This window comes from Sciurus carolinensis, chromosome 9, assembly GCF_902686445.1.
Source record: "Sciurus carolinensis chromosome 9, mSciCar1.2, whole genome shotgun sequence".
Taxonomy (NCBI): Eukaryota; Metazoa; Chordata; class Mammalia; order Rodentia; family Sciuridae; genus Sciurus; species Sciurus carolinensis.
This window is the reverse complement of record NC_062221.1, coordinates 123,565,120-123,586,488: the sequence shown is the minus strand read 5'-3', so window position 1 is coordinate 123,586,488 and position 21,369 is coordinate 123,565,120. Positions and strand designations below refer to the sequence as shown.

At 36.2% G+C, this 21,369-nt stretch overlaps 1 protein-coding gene across 4 annotated transcripts in view; it reads right to left on the bottom strand.

The window, feature by feature from the left end:
* Positions 1-11,966: 11,966 nt before the first annotated feature.
* Gabpa (GA binding protein transcription factor subunit alpha) overlaps positions 11,967-21,369 on the bottom strand; it is a 45,051-nt gene continuing 35,648 nt past the window's right edge. For all 4 annotated transcript variants that reach the window (XM_047564251.1, XM_047564250.1, XM_047564252.1 and 1 more), the window contains 3 exons: positions 20,989-21,129; positions 20,578-20,770; positions 11,967-15,346 (listed from right to left, as the gene is read on the bottom strand). In XM_047564251.1, the coding sequence (XP_047420207.1) occupies positions 15,118-15,346; positions 20,578-20,770; positions 20,989-21,129 (563 nt within the window). In that variant the 3' untranslated portion in view covers positions 11,967-15,117. The remainder of the gene's footprint in view (positions 15,347-20,577; positions 20,771-20,988; positions 21,130-21,369) is intronic.

Here is a 21,369-nt window from a genome sequence, read left to right as displayed (position 1 = left end):
CTAGGTTGGTTCCACAGTCTGGCTATTGTGAATTGAGCAGCTATGAACATTGATGTGGATGCATCTCTGTATTATGCTGATTTTAAGTTCTTTGGGTATAGGCCAAGGAGTGGGATAGCTGGGTCAAATGGTGGTTCCATTCCAAGTTTTCTAAGGAATCTCCACACTGCTTTCCAGAGTGGCTGCACTAATTTGCATCCCCTCCAGCAATGTTCAAGTGTACGAGTGTACCTTTTTCCCCACATCCTCGCCAACACCTGATGTTGCTTGTATTCTTGATAATCGCCATTCTAATTGGGGTGAGGTGGAATCTTAGGGTAGTTTTGATTTGCAATTCTCTTATTACTAGAGATGTTGAAAAAGTCATGGAAGTGTGTTAGAATCTGGTTTAATGGACATCCAGTTTTTGTGTTAAGTAAGATGTGTTACATTTGGGTCTATTGTTACTTATAAACTAGTTGCAAGGCCTGGATTCACACATGAATTTATTGTAATTGAAGCGGTTCTACTTACTAAGTGCTTTTCTGGATATGTCTCTGCGGGAAGCTCTCCATGCCTGGTATGAGAACCTGGAGAAATTTGAGCCAGAAATGCCTGGCATCAGGAACTCACAGTTGGAACTTTGCTGTTCCAGTACAAGCATGGGAGATGGGAGTGACCTGCTAGAGCCAAATGATCTGCTTACTTCCACCCTATCCTGTTTTTTTTTTTTTTTTTTTTTGTCGAAGAAACTTCTACCATTCCCCTTTGATCTGTACCACTATAAATAAAGCGAGCACGGACTGCTTCCTTGTTAGAGCCAGACCCTTCTGGACGGCTCAACTGATCACTCCCTGCTCTTAAGATATTCTTGCCTTTTGTCTTTATTTCTGATACATAAATTCCATACCTTTTATTTCATAGCTAGCCCATCCCTCTGACAGGAACCCTATCCCTTGCCCACGGGGACATGAGTGAAATGTCTCTTCTGTAATTTGAAGTTTAAGTTCAAGCCTCTGTTCTTCTCTGGGATTTAAGAATTATGAATGTACTTTTTTGAGCAAACGATATAAAATGCTACTAACAATTACGTTTGCAGTATTTTACTTCTACACAGCTTTTCAGAGGTACATTTGATACATAAAGGAAGTATCTCTCGTTTGGTGAAGAGAAATCAGTATTGTAGGTCATTGGTGGAGCACTTGCTTAGCAGGTGCAAGACCTCCTGGGTTCAATCCCCAGCATGAGCAGAGCATTAGTATTCTCTAAAATTTGATATGATTTTATGAATGAATGATATTGCTACATCTGAGATATTTGTTTCAGGTAAACTTCTTGAAAGCATATTAAGAAATTCTTTATGGCGAATTTCACATATACTCAACTGAATAATATCATGAATCCCCATGTATTCCTCACTCAGTTTCAACAGTTTTCAACACATGGGGTCCTCCCCCCCCCCTTTTTTTTCATCTGTTATTTCATGGAAATATTTGGAAGCATATAGTAAATACTACATTATTTCATCTTTAATTCCTATGTATACATTTCTAGAGATAAGCATCCCTCTCAGGGCTAGGGATATAGCTCAGTTGGTAGAGTGCCTTGCCTCACATGCACAAGGCCCTGGGTTCAATCCCTGACTCCATGCAGACACACAAAAAAGGCAGAAGTTTCCAGTATTTAAAATGTTCAATTCCTTTGATTGACTCAATTTCTCTTGATTTATTTAATCAGAATCCACACAAGGATTTTCAAGATGGCGGACTAGAGGGCGGCTGCATTTCATGTTGCTCCAGGATGCAGGATTCAAAGAGGAGATAGTGAGAGACTTGGGACCAACTCAAAGCCGCCAGGTGAGTCTCTCCCATTGGGGAGGCGTCCCGGATGGGGCGGTAGTCCCAGTACGCAGGGAACTTGGTGAAGAAGAGTTGCTCGGCGAGACACCTCTCCCCCCTGCTGGAGAGGTAAACACGGACCACTGGGATCATCGTAGAGGAGGCGGCTCAGCACAGCGCTTGGACTCGGAGCAACCACTGGGGCTCCGGGCGGCTGCCTGAGAGGAGCTGCGTGATGAGCTGTTTGGACTCAGAGCGAACGCTTCTGAACACCGGGGGGTTGCCCGGAGGAAGAGGAGAAGCGCGGCGGGTCCCTTGGTCTAGGAGTGACTGCATCAGAGCTACAGGTGGCTGCCTGAGGAGGAATGCGTGGTGAGCTGTTTGGACTCAGAACGACCACTTCTGAACACTGGGGGGCTGCCCGGAGGAAGAGGAGAAGCGCGGCGGGTCCCTTGGTCTAGGAGTGACTGCATCAGAGCCACAGGCGGTTGCCAGAGGAGGAGGCGAGTGGTGAGTTGTTTGGACTCAAAGCGACCGCTCCTGAACACCAGTGGCCTGCCTGCAGGAGGAGCGTGGTGGGTCGCTTGGTCTCCGAGCGACTGCTCCTGAACACCAGGGGGCTACCCTGAGGAGGAGGAGGAACAGGGTGGGTAACTTGGACTTGGAGTGACTGCCTAGGGCTATGGGCAGTTGGCGGGAGGAGGAGACGCGAAGTGAGTTGCTTGGACTCCTAGTGACTGCGTCGGAAACCAGGTGGCTGTCCAGAGGAAGAGGTGTGTGGCGGGTCTCTGGGTCTCAGAGCTATTGTATGGGGCTCCAGGTGGCAGCTCAGAGGAGGGGCCGCATAGCCAGGCGATTAGGTGCAGAGCAGGGTCCCAGGACCTAGGCGGCATCTTGGTGGAAGAGCTGCACAGAGACACACCTAGGGGCGGAGCGAAGTTTCCAGGACTGCGGGCAGATTCTCTGAGGAGAGGCAGCCTAAGGAGACTCGTCTGCGAAGGGTGAGGCTCCCAGGCCCAGGAGGTAGGTCCGGGCACCTGGGAACGTTGCAGAGGAAGGCAGCCCAGCCCAGGCGGTAGTTGTAGATTGAGAGGAACCTCTAGGAGGGGAACTGACCAGCGAGGCCTCCCCACCAAGTGAGTCTTCCCAGGCGGGTGAGGTTTTCCCACAAGGACTTTAAAACCAGAGACAGGCCTTGCCTCAGCCCGCAGCCTAGTTCCCCATTGGATGACCATTGGTCAACAAGTGGAGGCACCTCTGCCAACTATCAGGGAATATACCCCACCTGAGGGTCACCAACCCTAGAGAGGCTGCATCCTTGTGGAGCACCACATTATCAACTTCCTCCAAGACTGCAGGCTACTGAAGGATAAGAGGGGATATACTAGCAATCTTCAGGGACATGATAAGTCAATAGAGGAAATATGCAATATCTTAAGGACCCACTGATTCCTGAACAATGTGAGAAAACAATGGAAGAAAATGCCCCAAACAAATCTAGATGTTACATCAATAAAATTCAGCATGGCAGAAGAAATGACAGAAAGGGAGTTCAGAATGTACATAATTAAAATGATCAGGGAAGCAAATGAGGAGATGAAAGAGCAAATGCAGGCATTGAAGGAGGAGATGAAAGAGCAAATGCAGGCATTGAATAATAGCACCAATCGACAGTTAAAAGAGCAAATACAGGAAGCAAAAGATCATTTCAATAAAGAGTTAGAGATATTGAAAAAAAAACCAAACAGAAATCCTTGAAATGAAGAAAACAATAAACCAAATTAAGAACTCCATAGAAAGCATAACCAATAGGATAGAACACCTGGAAGACAGAACCTCAGATATTGAAGACAAAATATTTAACCTTGAAAACAAAGTTGAACAAACAGAGAAGATGGTAAGAAATCATAAACAGAATCTGCAAGAACTATGGGATATCATGAAAAGGCCAAATTTGAGAATTATTGGGATTGAGGAAGGCTTAGAGAAACAAACCAAAGGAATGAACAGTCTATTCAATGAAATAATATCAGAAAATTTCCCAAATCTGAAGAATGAAATGGAAAATCAAGTTCAAGAGGCTTATAGGACTCCAAATACACAAAATTAAAACAGACCCACACCACGGCACATTATAATGAAAATACTTAACATACAAAATAAAGACAGAATTATAAGGGCTGTGAGAGAAAAGAACCAAATTACATTCAGGGGGAAACCAATACGGATATCAGCAAATTTTTCAATCCAGATCCTAAAAGATAGAAGGGCCTGGAACAACATTTTTCAAGCTCTGAAAGAAAATGGATGCCAACCAAGAATCTTATACCCAGCAAAACTTACCTTCAAATTTGATGATGAAATAAAATCATTCCATGATAAACAAAAGCTAAAAGAATTTACAAAAAGAAAGCCAGCATTACAGAACATTCTCAGCAAAATATTCCATGAGGAAGAGATAAAAAATAAAGAAGCAAATCAGCAAAAGGAGGAATTATCCTAAAGGAACTGTCAAATAAACGAGGAACCAAGGTGTGTCAAAAAAATAAAAAAATAAATAAATAAAATTTAAAAAATGAACCAAATGACCGGGAATACAAATCATATCTCAATAATAACCCTGAATGTTAACAGCCTGAATTCATCAATCAAAAGACATAGACTGGTAGATTGGATTAAAAAGAAAGATCCAACAATATGTTGCCTGCAAGAGACTCACCTCATAGAAAGAGATACCCATAGACTAAAGGTGAAAGGATGGGGAAAAACATACCATGCATATGGACTCAGCAAAAAAGCTGGAGTATCCATCCTCATTTCAGATAATGTGGACTTCAAGCCAAAATTAGTCAGAAGGGATAAAGAAGGACATTTCAAACTGCTTAAGGGAAGCATAAATCAGCAAGATATAACAATCATAAACATCTATGCCCCAAACAGTAGCTCATCCATGTATGTCAAACAAATCCTTTGCAATTTTAGAAACCAAATAGACCGTAACACAATAATACTAGGTGATTTTAACACGCCTCTCTCACCACTGGACAGATCTTCCAAACAAAATTGAACAAAGAAACCATAGATCTCAATAACACAATAAATAATTTAGACCTGACAGACATTTATAGAATATACCATCCAACCAAGAGCGAATATACTTTCTTCTCAGCAGCACATGGATCCTTCTCTAAAATAGACCATATGTTATGCCACAAAGCTAATGTCAGCAAATACAAGAAGATAGAGACACTACCTTGTATTCTATCAGATCATAATGGATTGAAGTTAGAAATAAATGAAAGAGTAAAAAACAGAAACTACTCCAACACCTGGAGATTGAACAATATGCTATTATATGATGAATGGATAACAGAAGATATTAGGAAGGAAATTAAAAAATTCTTAGAGGTAAATGAGAACAAAGAAACATCATATCAAAATCTCTGGGACACTATGAAAGCAGTACTTAGAGGAAAATTTATTTCATGGAGCGCATTTAATAAAAGAAATAAAACTCAACAAATAAACGACCTAACACTACAGCTCAAAGCCCTAGAAAAAGAACAGACCAACACCAAAAGTAGTAGAAGACAGGAAATAGTTAAAATCAGAGCTGAAATCAACGAAATTGAAACAAAAGAAACAATACAAAAAATTGACAAAATAAATAGTTGGTTCTTCAAAAAAACAAACAAAATTGATAAACCTTTAGCCACACTAACAAAGAGAAGATGAGAGAAAACCCAAATCACTAAAATTCGGAATGAACAAGGAAATATCACAACAGACACGACTGAAATACAAAAAATAATTAGAAGCTATTTTGAAAATCTATACTCCAACAAAATAGAAAATTTCGAAGACATCAACAGGTTTCTAGAGACATATGAATTGCCTAAACTGAACGAGGAGGACATACACAATTTAAATAGACCAATTTCAAGTAATGAAATAGAAGAAGTCATCAAGAGCCTACCAACAAAGAAAAGTCCAGGACCAGATGGGTTCTCAGCCGAGTTCTACAAAACTTTTAAGGAGAGCTCATTCCAATACTTCTCAAAGTATTCCATAAAATAGAAGAGGAGGGAACCCTCCCAAACTCATTCTATGAAGCCACTATTACCCTGATACCTAAGCCAGAGAGAGACACATCAAGGAAAGAAAATTTCAGACCAATATCCTTAATGAACATCGACACAAAAATTCTCAACAAAATTTTAGCAAATCGCATACAAAAACATATTAAAAAGATAGTGCACCATGATCAAGTGAGTTTCATCTCAGGGATGCAAGGTTGGTTCAACATCAGGAAATCAATAAATGTCATTCACCATATCAATAGACTTAAAGTCAAGAATCACATGATTATTTCAATAGATGCAGAAAAAGCATTCGATAAAATCCAGCATCCCTTCATGCTCAAAACACTAGAAAAAATAGGGATAGTGGGAACATTCCTTAACATTGTAAAAGCCATCTATGCTAAGCCCATGACTAATATCATTCTAAATGGTGAAAAACTGAAAGCATTCCCCCTAAAAACTGGAACAAGGCAGGGATGCCCTCTTTCACCACTTCTTTTCAATATCGACCTTGAAACTCTAGCCAGAGCAATTAGACAGACCAAAGAAATTAAAGGGATATGAATAGGAAAAGAAGAACTCAAACTATCCCTATTTGCTGATGATATGATTATATACTTAGAGGAACCAGGAAATTCCACCAGAAAACTTTTAGATCTCCTAAGTGAATTCAGTAAAGTAGCGGGATATAAGATCAATGCACATAAATCTAAGGCATTTTTATACGTAAGTGATGAATCTTCAGAAAGAGAAATTAGGAAAACTACCCCATTCACAATAGCATCGAAAAAAATAAAATACTTGGGAATCAATCTCACAAAAGAGGTGAAAGACCTCTACAATGAGAACTACAGAACACTAAAGAAAGAAATTAAAGAAAACCTTAGAAGATGGAAAGATCTCCCATGTTCTTGGATAGGAAGAATTAATATTGTCAAAATGGCCATACTACCAAAAGTGCTATACAGATTCAATGCAATTCCAATTAAAATCCCAATGATGTACCTTACAGAAATAGAACAAGCAATTATGAAATTCATCTGGAAGAATAAAAAACCCAGAATAGCTAAAGCAATCCTTGGCAGAAAGAGTGAAGCAGGGAGTATCGCAATACCAGATCTTCAACTCTACTACAAAGCAATAGTAACAAAAATGGCATGGTATTGGTACCAAAATAGAAAGGTGGATTAATGGTACAGAATAGAGGACATGGACAGAAACCCAAATAAATACAATTTTCTCATACTAGACAAAGGGGCCAAAAATATGCAATGGAGAAAAGATAGCCTCTTCAACAAATGGTGCTGGGAGAATTGGAAATCCATATGCAACAGAATGAAACTAAAGCCATATCTCTCACCATGCACGAAACTAAACTCAAAATGGATTAAGGACCTCGGAATCAGACCAGAGACCCTGCATCTTATAGAAGAAAAAGTAGGTCCAGAGCTTCAACATGTCGGCTTAGGACCAGACTTCCTCAACACGACTCCCATAGCACAAGAAATAAAAGCAAGAATCAATAACTGGGATAGATTCAAACTAAAAAGCTTTCTCTCAGCAAAGGAAACTATCAGCAATGCAAAGAAAGAGCCTACAGAGTGGGAGAAAATCTTTGCCAATCATACTTCAGATAGAGCACTAATCTCCAGAATCTATAAAGAACTCAAAAAACTCTACATCAAGAATGCAAATAATCCAATCGACAAATGGGCTAAGGAAATGAATAGACATTTCACAGAAGAAGATCTACAAGCAATCAACAAACATATGGAAAAATGTTCAACATCTCTAGTAATAAGAGAAATGCAAATCAAAACCACCCTAAGATTCCATCTCACCCCAATTAGAATGGCGATTATCAAGAATACAAGCAACAACAGGTGTTGGCGAGGATGTGGGGAAAAAGGTACACTCATACATTGCTGGTGGGGCTGCAAACTAGTGCAGTCACTCTGGAAAGCAGTGTGGAGACTCCTTAGAAAACTTGGAATGGAACCACCATTTGACCCAGCTATCCCACTCCTTGGCCTATACCCAAAGGACTTAAAATCAGCATATTACAGAGATACAGCCACATCAATGTTCATAGCTGCTCAGTTCACAATAACCAGATTGTGGAACCAACCTACATGTCCTTCAATTGATGAATGGATAAAGAAACTGTGGTATATTTATACAATGGAATATTACTCAGCCATGAAGAATGATAAAATTATGGCATTTGCAGGCAAATGGATGCAATTGGAGAATATCATGCTAAGTGAGATAAGCCAATCTCAAAAAAACAAAGGACGAATGATATCGCTAATAAGTGGATGATGACACATAATGGGGTGTGGGAGGGGTTAGTGATAGGGTTAGAGTTAGGGTTAGGGAGCGGGGCAAGAATGGAGGAAGGAAGGACTGTATAGAGGGAAAAGAGGGGTGGGAGGGTTGGGAGGGAAGGGAAGAAATAACAGAATGAATCAAACAACATTACCCTATGTAAATTTATGATTACACAAATGGTATGCCTTTATGCCATGTACAAACAGAGAAAAAACATGTATCCCATTTGTTTACAATAAAAAAAAAGAATCCACACAAGATCACATATTACATTTGGTTGAATAAAAAGACTTTTTTCTTTTTTTATGTGATAATTGCTTTTTTCTCTTTTTTTAATTTGTTCTAATTGGTTATACATGACAGAATGCATTTTGATACACTGTATACAAATGGAACATAATTCCTCATTCCTCTGGCTGTGCATGGTGCTGAGTTACACCAGTAGTGTAATCATACATGAAGACCTCTATATCTCTTTAAGTCCACATTTTCCTCCTGTAGTTGATATTTTATTGCAATTTTTCCCCTTGTGCTTGTGTTATTTTCATTTGTAGTTTGTGGAGCTTGTATATGTGTGTGCATTTCTCTATGCCCTTTATTTCCTACAGACTGGTACTTAAATCTGGAGGATTTATCAGATTCTGGTTCAATTTCTTTTTTGGTGAGAGTAATCCCAATGCATTGTGTCAGGAGGCACATGATGGCTGTCATTATGATGTTAAGATTGACAGGTGCATTCAGGTATGGGCAGACTTTTCCGCTGATGATTTTAGCAGCAGTTTGTAATGACTACCTAGAGTCATTATTTTAAATGTGTTGGTTATATTTTATAAAACTTCATTAACTTATTGGAGGATGATGGGTCTTAAAAATTTAGTGTAGACTCACTTTGGGTAAGACAAAAGTCAAGAGACATAAGAAAGGTACTCAGTGTTTTGGAATGCTTACTTGATAGAATATTAGATACATCTTTCTTTCACTGATGCAACTGTTCGAGAAATCTATTGAGACAGATTTACCTTAATGAAAGCACTAGCATTGGCTTTAATTCTAGCTTGGCCTGTGCATTTGACAAAGTTGTATAAACTTTTACGCCTCAATGGCTCCATTTGTAAAAAACAAAAACAAAAACAAAAAGTTACCTTTATGTACTTTAGAGTTGAAAAGAGTAAGTGAAAGGGTAAAGTGCTTGACATATGTAAGAGAGTAGAATTAGTCATTATTCACTGAGTCACTCATTCAGCCATTCAACACGCTTTTATGTATTTATATATATTTACATATAAATATATAATTATGTATATTTATATATACTTAAATATATATATTTATACCCAGGGACACTGTGCCACTGAACTTCAACTCCAAACCCCTTTGATAATTTTGAAACAGGAAAAGTAGCTAGGATTACAGGTGTGTACCACTGTACCCAGCTCTTTTTTAAGTGTATTTTGACACATACACATATGGAGTATGACTTCCTATTCTTGTGGTTGACCATGATGTGCAGTTACCACTGGTACTCATATATGAACATAGGATCTTTTAAATTTTTAAATGAAGTGAGCACCAATTTCAATGCACAAGACTGGATTCTTTGAAGGGCACTCTTTTCTTTTCCAGACCTTGTGTCTACTTAGTTAGTTCCAAGATGCTTACACATAAACCAGCTTACTTGGTTCTCTCAACAGCCCTGCACTGTAAGCATATGGATGGAGCTTAGAAAACAAGAAATGAAGGAGCAGAGAGGTTAAAAGACTTGCCCCAAATTTTGCATCTGGTTAATGTCAAAACTGGAACCACAGTTTGTTTCTGATCTTCCAGGATTGAAGGTGTGTAGTAAATGTTATTTAATTAACTAACTAATACATTTAGGTCAATAGGACTGATTTTAATAAGTAAACAATTTCATTTAAAATAAAATGTCCTGGGGCTGGGGATATAGCTCAGTTGGTAGAGTGCCTGCCTCACCTGCACAAGGCCCTGGGTTCAATCCCCAGAACTGCAAAAAAATAAAAATAAAATAAAATGTCCTGTTTTGTGACCTGAGAGCTTCAGACAGAACCATGTCATGGGATTCTTAATGCAGAAATTCCTTTCCACCACCAAATGAAGTGAACATTCTGGTTCAACCACACACAGATGTTGTTTATCAATGTACTAATAGGTTATTATAAACTGCCATCCCAAAATTAAAACCTATAGATAGGAAAGTTTTACTTTTCCTTTTAGAATGTAGATTTTAAGAGCCAAACTTTTACACAGACTGCTAAGCAAGTGAATTAAGGAGTTGCTTATAATCAATAACTTATCCAAGTGTTCTATTCCATTCATATGTAGTTACTGTGATGACCCCTATAAAAATAGGATTAGTGTTAACTGGGTGTTATTTGTATCAAGGAGTAAAGATCTGAAATTAACCACCTTGTTAGCAGACATGAGAAAGTGAATTCCTCAGATTACAATTTTCAAAGACCATTGACATTGCCATAATTAGTTAAGAAAGACATTCCTTGTTTGATGACAAATTATTTTGAAGCAGCACAGCCAGCCTGTAAACTGTTTTAAGTTCACAGAAGGGCAAGTACAGACATTGAGGAAATTATAGCAATTTGAAAGTAATCTCATGTCTGAAATCTATTCATTCTTATTCATGTGGGAAAAAACTGTAACCATCTTAACTATTTTAAAAGAGCTCAGCACTGATCTCCAGGAGTTTTTCATCTTGTAAAACTATAACTATATATTCATTAAAGAATAACTTCTTTCCCCTTCCTGGCTTTTAGTACATTTCTTACTTTAAAAATGTCTGTAACACAATGGAAATAAAAAACTGGTCCTTCACAAAGTTCTTAAAGCAGCCAGTTTATCAGTAAAAAGCATTTTATACATATTCTTGCCCTGTAAATTTTAACTGTAAAGCTATACATACAAAATATTGAAGTCTTGGACAAACAAATGTACCACATTAATGTCCTAGTTGATGATTTTCATCACTCTAAACTAGATAAATTAGATTGCATATTTTAAAGCAATTTAATTCATACTAACATTAGCTTCTTATTTAAGCATGTCAGTTTGATCACTGCTTGAACATAAAGGCACAAGTGATGTTCTCCTCGGAACCCTTCTATTCCTTCACATTCTGGTCCTGCCTGAAATATCTTATTGCTAGTTAGCCAACATGAGCAAGTGATTTAAATAAAAAACCTAAACTAAAGGTTTACAGCTTAATAAACTTGCATTTGGACAAGTATTTAGTCTTATCAGTTCACCAGTTACTATTCTAAAACAGTGTGGCTTTGTGGATGAGATTTCACTAATTTTCTAAAAGACTAACACCTACTAACTAATTTCAGTGGAATCTGTTTTTCACAAATTGCTAGGCCCTCTTCACGTCAGTATGTGTGTGCTGGGTGCCGGAATCATCATATTCAAAGTTTTTAAGAAATATATAGGAATCAAACACACAACACATCGGAAGTGGACCATTAGACTTTCATTCAAACACCCCAGGAATTTGATACTATTTGTTTGTTTGTTTTTTTAATAGTTTTTAGTCGTGGTTGTCAATGGACCTTTATTTTATTTATTTGTTTTTATGTGGTGCCGAGGATTGAACTCAGTACCTCACATATGCTAGGCAAGTGCTTTACCACTGAGTCACAACTCCAGCCCCCAATACTATTTGTTTTCATGAAAAAAATATCTGCAACAACACAAGAACATATTGTATAATAGTTTTATTTTTCTCATTTTACTATTTTTACATTTTATGCACAAATATTTATCTGAGTAAAAATAGAAAATAACTGTTTTATGTAAATTACAAAAAAACCACAAAGAAATACATAATTGTTATTATGATAGTATAAGTGTCTTTATTTAAAGAGTAAAAATGTATGCAAAAATCTTCCTCCCTTTTACAAAAGACTGAGAATATTTTTTCCTGGCAATAAGTGTAATATCTAAGTGTTAATATTTTTATACCCTTTAGATCTGAAGACATTAAGTTAGTCACAGGTTTGTTTTGCAGTTATAAATTTTAAAACATTTTTGTGCTATTTCAAGGATACACTAGTTCTTTTTATAAGAGGCAGTAGCAAAAATGAATGTGAAAAATAGTAGACCTCACCAAAAATATTTGGAGGTACAACCCTTTAAAAGAATTTCAAAGTGAGTATCACCATTAATCTGGGAAGAAAACAACTAAAAATTTTTTCCTAATTTACATGGATTGATACCAAATGAATAAAGGACCAGTTGACTCAAGTGAAAATTCCACACTTAGCAATCCTGCTTAATTTGTTTGATTTTTCTAGTACCAATGCAGACTTTCAGGTTTCAGGCTAGCAAGATACATATGAGAGTTGGCTCTATGCAAACTATCCATGGAAAAAAGTTTTAAAACACAAGTAAACATTTCATTATTCTTGTACTTTAATAAGGTACAGAAAAATGATCAATAATTTTATGTCTTCCTTTGAATATGGCCTATATATGAAAACTTCATAAAAACAAAGAATGAATAGCATGAATTCTACTTTCTTTCACAAGTTTTTTTAATAGAGGAAAAGAATACTTAATTGTAACTTCAATAAGAACAATGGAAATACTTTATATATAAGTCAAGACAAAGTAATGAAAGCTTCTTGAATCAGTTGGAGAAATCAGTCACATTACCTATGTTATGGTGCACAAAATGGCGGTGAAGAAGAAACAGCATCAGATCATGTATGAGATCTGTTCACATTATGATGAACAGTAAGAACTGCCAAAAGAAGATAGCAGATAGAATGTAGATTTTAAACCCTAACCCCCAAATCTTAGAGGAGACAAAAAATAAATCTGATTTTAGGGATCTAGAAGAAATGTATTCCTGCCTTTAAAACATTCACAAATAAATGAGACATAAACAAAGTCTGTCCTCTTGGCTAATACTTTTAACATAATGTCTCAAAAGCATCTTAAATTTAAATGTAAAGATTTTTAAGCTCCTAATATAACAGAAGAATACATGTATTTTTTTAAACAGTAAGTGACTTGTCAACTCCCTAGGCTGTAAGATAAGACAAGCCTTCTTTATCACTACCTATTTGTTACCTGATGTTAGGGCTTCTATATTTCATATTGTTATTCCACTCAGATATCTTTCAAATAACAGTGCCTGAATTGCTTGAATAACTTGTCAGTCTACTGTCTGTTTATGAAATAGTAAAAATGAAAGGTACAACTTTTACTTTTAGGTATTTTTTGCAGAATATTAAAGGACTTAATACAAAATAAATGAATAGATGCTGCAGTTCTTAAACAGTTAAAATTGTGATTTAAGGTTACCAGAAAAGTAGAACAACAGATTTATCTTGTCTCTAAGATCCCTGCTTCCTGACTCATTCCAAACCCTACTTAGTATTGTATCACTTGGCTTGTATTACCACAGTTCTTTCCTCCTAGATTGTCAACATTGAGCTCCTTTAAACTTGTTTTGGGGGATGAATTTAAAGGAAATTTAAAGGAAATGTATGAAGTATTTGAAGGTCAACTTGCTCCAGTCAAAGCTATCTGCCAGTCTCTCATATCATGATTCATGCGTGATCCCTTAAAACAAACAACAAAAAGAGAACAAAGACTTTTCTAGCCATTTCTGTTTAGTGTTAGCTCATAGTAAGGAATTTCATATAAGATTTCTTTAAACATTTTTAAAAATAAATTAATAAATTCCCTTTTGTATATCTTCATATACATGTGCATATGTATAAAGAAATCGACTGGACATGTATATGGATATTTGTACACAAACACAAAAAAATTAAAAGTGGGAAGTTTCATTTTGAAGAGAAGACTGCCTAAATAATGGAGGTTAAATTTTCCTTTTGTAACTATCTGCAAGTTATTTACTAACTTTTTGAAAGGTAAAGTACTACTATCTGATTTAAAGTCTTCATTTCATTCAAAACCACAGGAATATATAAGCTGCTCTGCATAATTAATCAGCACTGCAGACTAATTTAAAAAAAAAAAAAAAAAAAAAGGAAGTCACACCAAATCAAACTTTTATTTTCTGGTTGAGGTATACTTTTTCAGTTTTTTTAAATCTCTGACAGGAAAAACAGAGATCATTTTAGAATTGTTGTAACAGCTGGTTTATTAGAATTAAATGCCTCCTTCAAAATAATTTAAATTCTTGGCCTGACATAATGAATAATCTATACAGAAAACCCTTAACAATGGCTTGAGTTAAGCCAGATTTAAACCTGGATCTCCTTCTTTAGCATTGCTCTTTGTCAGTCAACTTCCTATTGTTCTTTACTTGCAAATATATAAATTACCTTAATAACCTGATACTCTTAGCTTAGTAATTTATTAATATTATTATAATTTTATTTGATTTGAATATTTTAGCTCTGCTTGATTAGATGAAACAGGCACACATGCTTTAGCTGAGAAATCTATTTTCTGGTTCTATGTAAAGCAACATCTAAAGCAGCAGAGAGAGGAAACAGTTTATATTTTCAAAAATAGTTAAGCCAGACTGTTTCCTGGAGATACTTCATTTATGTTTCATCTTCAGATGCTACTGGTTATTTTTGGTAGGGCTAGACATTAATACTGACCAGTTTAGCTTTCCTGTTAACAAACTATCCCACAATGAAGCTGCTTTCAAGTGGCCAACATTGTGGTGATCCTTTAACATACACATATTCTAAAATATATGCTCAAAGTAAAAAGATCCAAATTCACAAGAGTATGAAATATTTGTAAAAAAATCATGCATCAGATTGTACAATCTAGAAATAAAAGAAGGTTCAAATTCGGTAATAAAGGTAAGAGCAATACTTGCTCTAGATATTTAAGAAAGACCTTAGAGTCCCAGAAAGTCCTGGGTCTCAGTTATCCTTTTCTGTTTGCAGCGAAGCAGCAGCCAGGGCTACTGCTGTGACTGGCTGGGCAATTCCATGGAGCTGCATCTTTGCAAGTTTCTTCTGTTCACATTCTGTGACCAAACGGTTCAATTCTGCTGCACTGTATCCAATAAGAGTCTTCAAGTCACAGACAAACTTGTACACAAATCTCTTTCCTTGAACTTTACAAATCATGTCTCCATCGTAATAATACCTTTAAAAAGAGAACACCACATTAGAACCTACGTAAAAATTAAAACTTCTTAGGTTTCACAGATTATTCCATAAGCAGAAGCCTGTTATTACACACTTACAACAACAGCAGTTAACACTGAAGTAATACCAAACTTTCAAAGCAAATTTTCAACAACTGTGATAAAAGAGATTTAAAACCAAACATAATTATTAAATAAAACAAGAAAAACAAAAACCTGGGAATGGCAGTAGAAGCTAACAAAGGTTTTTGAGTCAAAAGCCAAGATTCAAAACCCAGCATTTGGACATAGTGTCTTTGGTACCACAGGAAAATCAAATTAACTCTTAAGTTTTAATTCCTCATATATAAAATGAGGTTAAAAACAGTACTTACCCTCAGAATTATTGAGGATTAAAGGATAATCTTTGTGAAGTGCTTAGCACACAATGACAGGCACATAGTTAGCCCTCTATAAAATACAAGCTATGTTAATAAGAATTCAGGCAGTTAAAAAACTGATTTACATATTCTACAGATTGCTGAATGTCCATTTCTGTGAATTGTGTAAATTCTATTATGATGTAGACATACCTTCAGACTTATCATTTTAACTATACAAATGCTTTCCCAATTTCAGAGAAATTACTCAAACTCAACAGGGGTTTCAAATGAATAAGTAAAAGGATTTGAAGAACAAAGAATATAGAAAAAAAGGAAATCAACACTATAAAGAAACAATGTTTCTAACTCTATATAAACAGATTTGAGGGAATCTACTTTAGAAGTCTAGCTCCCTGTTGCTTCCTATGGAGATGGAAAAAGACTTGGATTCGTATTTACTTTGGAAAACAAGACTTACTACTGTGCACTGATAACTGAACAACAGAGGGAGAAAAAGAGAAGTCAAGCTCTTTTCTGGGCTGGCAGACTGTGAAGCCCTTATCTTAAAATTGCACTGCCCATTGAAAAAGAGCTATCAACAAAGGAACAACTATTTTGCAACTGTACCTGTGATATAAACTACCACATTTAGTGGAATTTTATTCTAAAAGTCACTTGGCTTAATTAAGAATCCATTAATGAAATGACTCATCTATATACAGCAAATTATGCCATCTTTACTCAACTGCAGAATAGCAAAAATGTAACAGTCTCATTTCCTAGTAAAAGATACTAACACATTGGGCAGAGTCCTATGTTTTCTTTTTTATCATTACATTAATACAGAATTTGGATCTCAGCCTACTAAACCACCAATTCCTTGTCATCCCGTTTAAAATGCTGTAAGCATTTCAATTTAAGAAAATTCCTACATTAATATACTAGGCTGTAGTAACAGACACTGGAAAAAAAACGGAAAATCTAGAAGAAAAGTAGTTTCATCTTTCTAAGTGGAAAACGGAATTGATACCATATTTCTTAGAGGTGAAAGAAAATACATGCACAAACTTTTATTTTACTTAATATTTCCTTTCTTCAATCTAGTAGATGCATCACAGAACTACATACAGCAGCAATTACTGCATTTGTTCTCTCCCTAAAATGAAAAAGTAGAAAGGTTCACGACACTTGTATTTTCAAGGATGTTTCCTTTCTTCCTTTTTTTAAAACCTGAATTCTTTTCAAACCTTTCTAAATGTGAATTATATCACACAAAGGACACAAAGTTAACTGCTCAGTGAACATTCTATCAACCCAGTTCTAAATAGACAATGCCAGCTCCCAGAATCCCCCTAGGTGCCCTCCCAATAATCATCCCTCCCACTCTAAAAGGTAAACACAAGCCTGCTTCATGACAGTCATTTCACTGCTTATTTTTTTAATTACCTAAATATATATCCCTAAATGCTGTGGTTGAATCTTCCTGTTTTTTAAAACTGTACTACATAAATGGGTTCATACAGTATGCAGTCTTTTGGGTCTGGATTTCCTTTCTGAACATCATGTTTGTGAGTTTCTTCAATATCATTGTAGCAGTTTACTTTCATGGATGCACAGTACTTCATTGTATGAATATACCACAACTGATTTATCCCCTCTACTTCTGATATTTGGTTTGTTTCTGATTTGGGAATATTATAAGTATATGTGTGGACATTCATGGACACTTCTTTTCTGGTATCTACTTGAAAAAGCAATTGCTGAGTTGTGGTTGTAGCTCAGTAGTAGAGTATTTGCCTAGTGTATGTGAGGTACTGGGTTCCATGCTCAACACCACATACAAATAAATAAATAAAATAAAGGTATTGTGTCCATTTACAACAAACCTGAGAGGGGGAGAGAGGGGGAGAGAGAGAGAGAGAGAGGGGGGAGAGAGAGAGAGAGAGGGGGAGAGAGAGGAGAGAGAGGAGAGAGAGGAGAGAGAGGAGAGAGAGGAGAGAGAGAGAGAGAGAGAGAGGGAGGGGTAGGTGTGTGTGCAGGGTGGGGGAAGGGGAAAGGAGGGAGGGGGGAGGGGATCCTCATCGATACTTGGTACTGGTTATCTAAACTGTGACTATCCTGGCCCCAGAATGTGCTATATCATTTTATTGTGATTTCAAACTGCATTTCCCTAATTACTAATGAAGTGGTGCATCTTTGCATGTATTTACTGGCCACTTGAATAATCTCTTAACTGAATTATCTACTTAAATCTTTTGCCCATTTACAAAAATTTTCCTATTGATTTTAAGAGTTCTTCAGTTATTCCAGATACAATTCTTACGATAGATTTGTGTGGCTTGCCTTTCATTCTCTTAATGATGACTTTGATGACCAGAAATTCTTAATCTAAATATAGTGAAATTTACTGATTTTTTCCTTTAGGGTCAGTCCTTTAAATTGCTTAAATATTTGTAACTGTTACCTGCAATCATGGAGGTGTCTCTAGATGTTTTCCTATTTTGCAACAATCTACATGGAACTGATGTTTGGTATAATATGAGGAAGCAGTCAAGTGTCATCCCCAAATGGGTTGTTAATTACCCTACCACTGCTGACTGGAAAGTAAATTTTCTTCATGCTTTCTTCCCACTGTTTTATTTCTTTAAATCAAAGGTAATATATTCTTGGTTACATTTGGGCTTCCTATTCTACTCTATTGTCTATCTTTAAACAAATAGTATACGGTGGGAAGCCATCTGTGACTAGCAAAACCAGGCTTGGTGAGCTGTCAGACAGGAAATCTGGTTTTCAGGAACTGGCAATCAATGAGAAATTATTCCAGATGGCTTAAGGCATGTGGTATCCATGAGAGTGGCTCACTGCTGGAATCTGCGTGTCTTGGATGTGTCATGTGACCCGCTGGAGCAAAATGGCTTCCTTAACTCCACCCCATCCTGTTCCTCACAGAAGCAACTCCTCCTGGTCCCCCTTTTACCTATGCGACTATAAATAAGGGACAGGTGGGCTCTTCCATTATTATTAGAGCCAGATTGGTATGGCTCAATTGGTCACACCCTGCTTCAAAAGGTAATTGTCTTCTGTGGTTCTTCTATTAAGTAGTTTCTTAGCAGTTAATTTATAGCCAGCCTATCCCTATGACAGAAACCCTTTCCCTCTCCCATGCTAGATGTGGAAGAAACTTGATAGTATACTATTTTATTATTGTAGCTTTAGAGTCAGTCTCAATATTCTGAAGAGCAAGTCTTTCTACTTTGCTAATCTTACATAAAGATAGAAATTTACATATATAAATTTTACAATTATCTAGATCATCAACTATGAAAAAGCATTTCAGATTTTGCTGTTTGCTATATTGAAACTCAGATCAGGGTTGGGGATGTAGCTCAGTTGGTAGAGTGCTTGCCTTGCAAGCACAAGGCCCTGGGTTCAATCCCCAGCACCACAAAAAAAAAAAAAAAAAAAAAAAAAGAAACTTAGATCAATGTGGGGAGAACTGATCTTCTAATTATTAATTCTAAAAGCTACCTAGAATTTTGAGGGACTATATACACAATCTTTATCAAGTGTCAAAGATGGCAGTTTTAATTCTGATTACATAGAAAGGAATCTGAATAGTTGGCAAAATGTTTGAGATTAAGTAATAAGCAGAATAAAAACTAACCATTTCACTTATATATTCCAAGGAAAATAAAAGGTCATTCTGGAAAAGAAAAATATTTTTGGTAAACTATGTAATGGCCATAATCCTGGAACAATGAATACAGATCTAATCTCCATATAATTACACTGAGATGAGGGCATGGAAAGGGTATGTATATGTATAGTGGTGAGAGCTAAATCATTAATCTCTCAGTGAGAAACTAATAGATAAGGGCCAGGTGAAATACACAGCAGCAGTAAAAGCATGTTATTTACAAACACAGTGGTAAACTGCAAAACTATTATGTTCTCTTCTTCCTTCAAATTATATATAATTCAATGATATTCATATATATTCTTTCCATCAGATACAGTGAGTTTCCATCACTGTAGTAAGTATGATTTCTGATAGAAAGTTATGTCAAAAAATTTTATACTATTAAGTTTGGCACAGGGGCACACACCTGTAACCTCCGCTATTTGCGAGTCCAGGGCAGAAGGATCACAATATAGAGCACAGCCTGGGGAACATAAGGAGACTGTCTCAAGAAAAAGAGAGGGAGTGAGAAAGAAAAATTCATACTACTATATTACTTATGGAAAGTTACACCATTTTATACTCTTCCAATTTTATTAATGTAAAGGTTGGATATTTAGATTTAGGCAAACTGTAAAAGAGAAAAACCAGAAAAAGGAACCAATATTTTGCATCTAATTCTAAAAATAAAAGACAATAATTGCATATTTGTTAAAAAATTTATATTCGCTTAATTTAGCTATGCAAATGACAGCATCTTTATCTGCTGTGAAAATGATAAGACCTCAAAGATTAAACACTCTGGTTTTGAACAGCATACTATATGCTTTTAAATCAGATAACAATTTACAAAATACTTTATGTACCTCAAAATTATTAATAAGATCTTTTTAAAGGGTCATTTTTGACATAACATATATAAAAATCTTAGTTTTTTAAAAAATATAACATATGGGCTGGGGAGATAGCTCAGTTGGTAGAGTGCTTGCCTTGCAAGCACAAGGCCCTGGGTTTGATCCCCAGCACCGCAAAAAAAAAAAAAAAAAAAAAAAAAAAGAAAAAAAAATATATAAAACATATATGAAAAAGCCAAAATAATTTAGTATCACTACATAAAATGTTTACAACCAGAATATGAAACTACCTTTTAGAAGGCTTGACATTGGGAAAAGCAGATATAAATGCTTACCTTAATGCACGACTGAGTTTCTCATAGTTCATTGTAGGCTTATTTTTGCGTTGTCCCCATTTTTGTGCAACAAGCTCAGGCTGATTTAACTTAAACTCGCCTTCATCGCCAACCCAAGAAATACAGTCTCGAGCATCCTTATCAGTAAGAAGTTCTAACAAAAATTGCCATAGTTGGATTTGACCATTGTTTCCTAAATTAACAAAATGGACAAGTTATCGTCCACAATGTTACAAATTAACACAACACACAGGCAACACGCAGATCTTAGGGGTGGCAAAACAAATGTTTGTTTTCACAAATAATGTGAAATACTGCCAGAAAAATAGTTCTTATTAACATTTTCATACAGTGAAATAAAACAAACTATAATTTGATAAGTTTTATAAGTACCAGTTAATGCAAAAATACCTGTTCTGTTTCCAGGTGAGCTTCTATCTTCCCCTGAAATCCTTGGGGCTCTTTGTACTTTAGCTGCCTTTGCACTACTATTTATAACTTTAATAGTAGTTGGAGTAGCAGACTGCACTGATGCTGGAATAATTTGCACGGCTGCAAGAAAAGGGAGAAATTTTTTTCTTTCAAAATAATTACTGAATGACTTTAAATGCAATCAATTTAACTAATGTCCTTCTAACTACATCAAGACAAGGTTTCCTTATAAGAAAGCCTTAATTCACAACAGTTCTGAATTAAATTTGTAAAATTTCAGAGAATGGGGTATGATATTTGTAAATCTTAACAGTGAAGAGTTAGTCTCTTTATTTTGAAGTAACACTGTAGACATTAGAC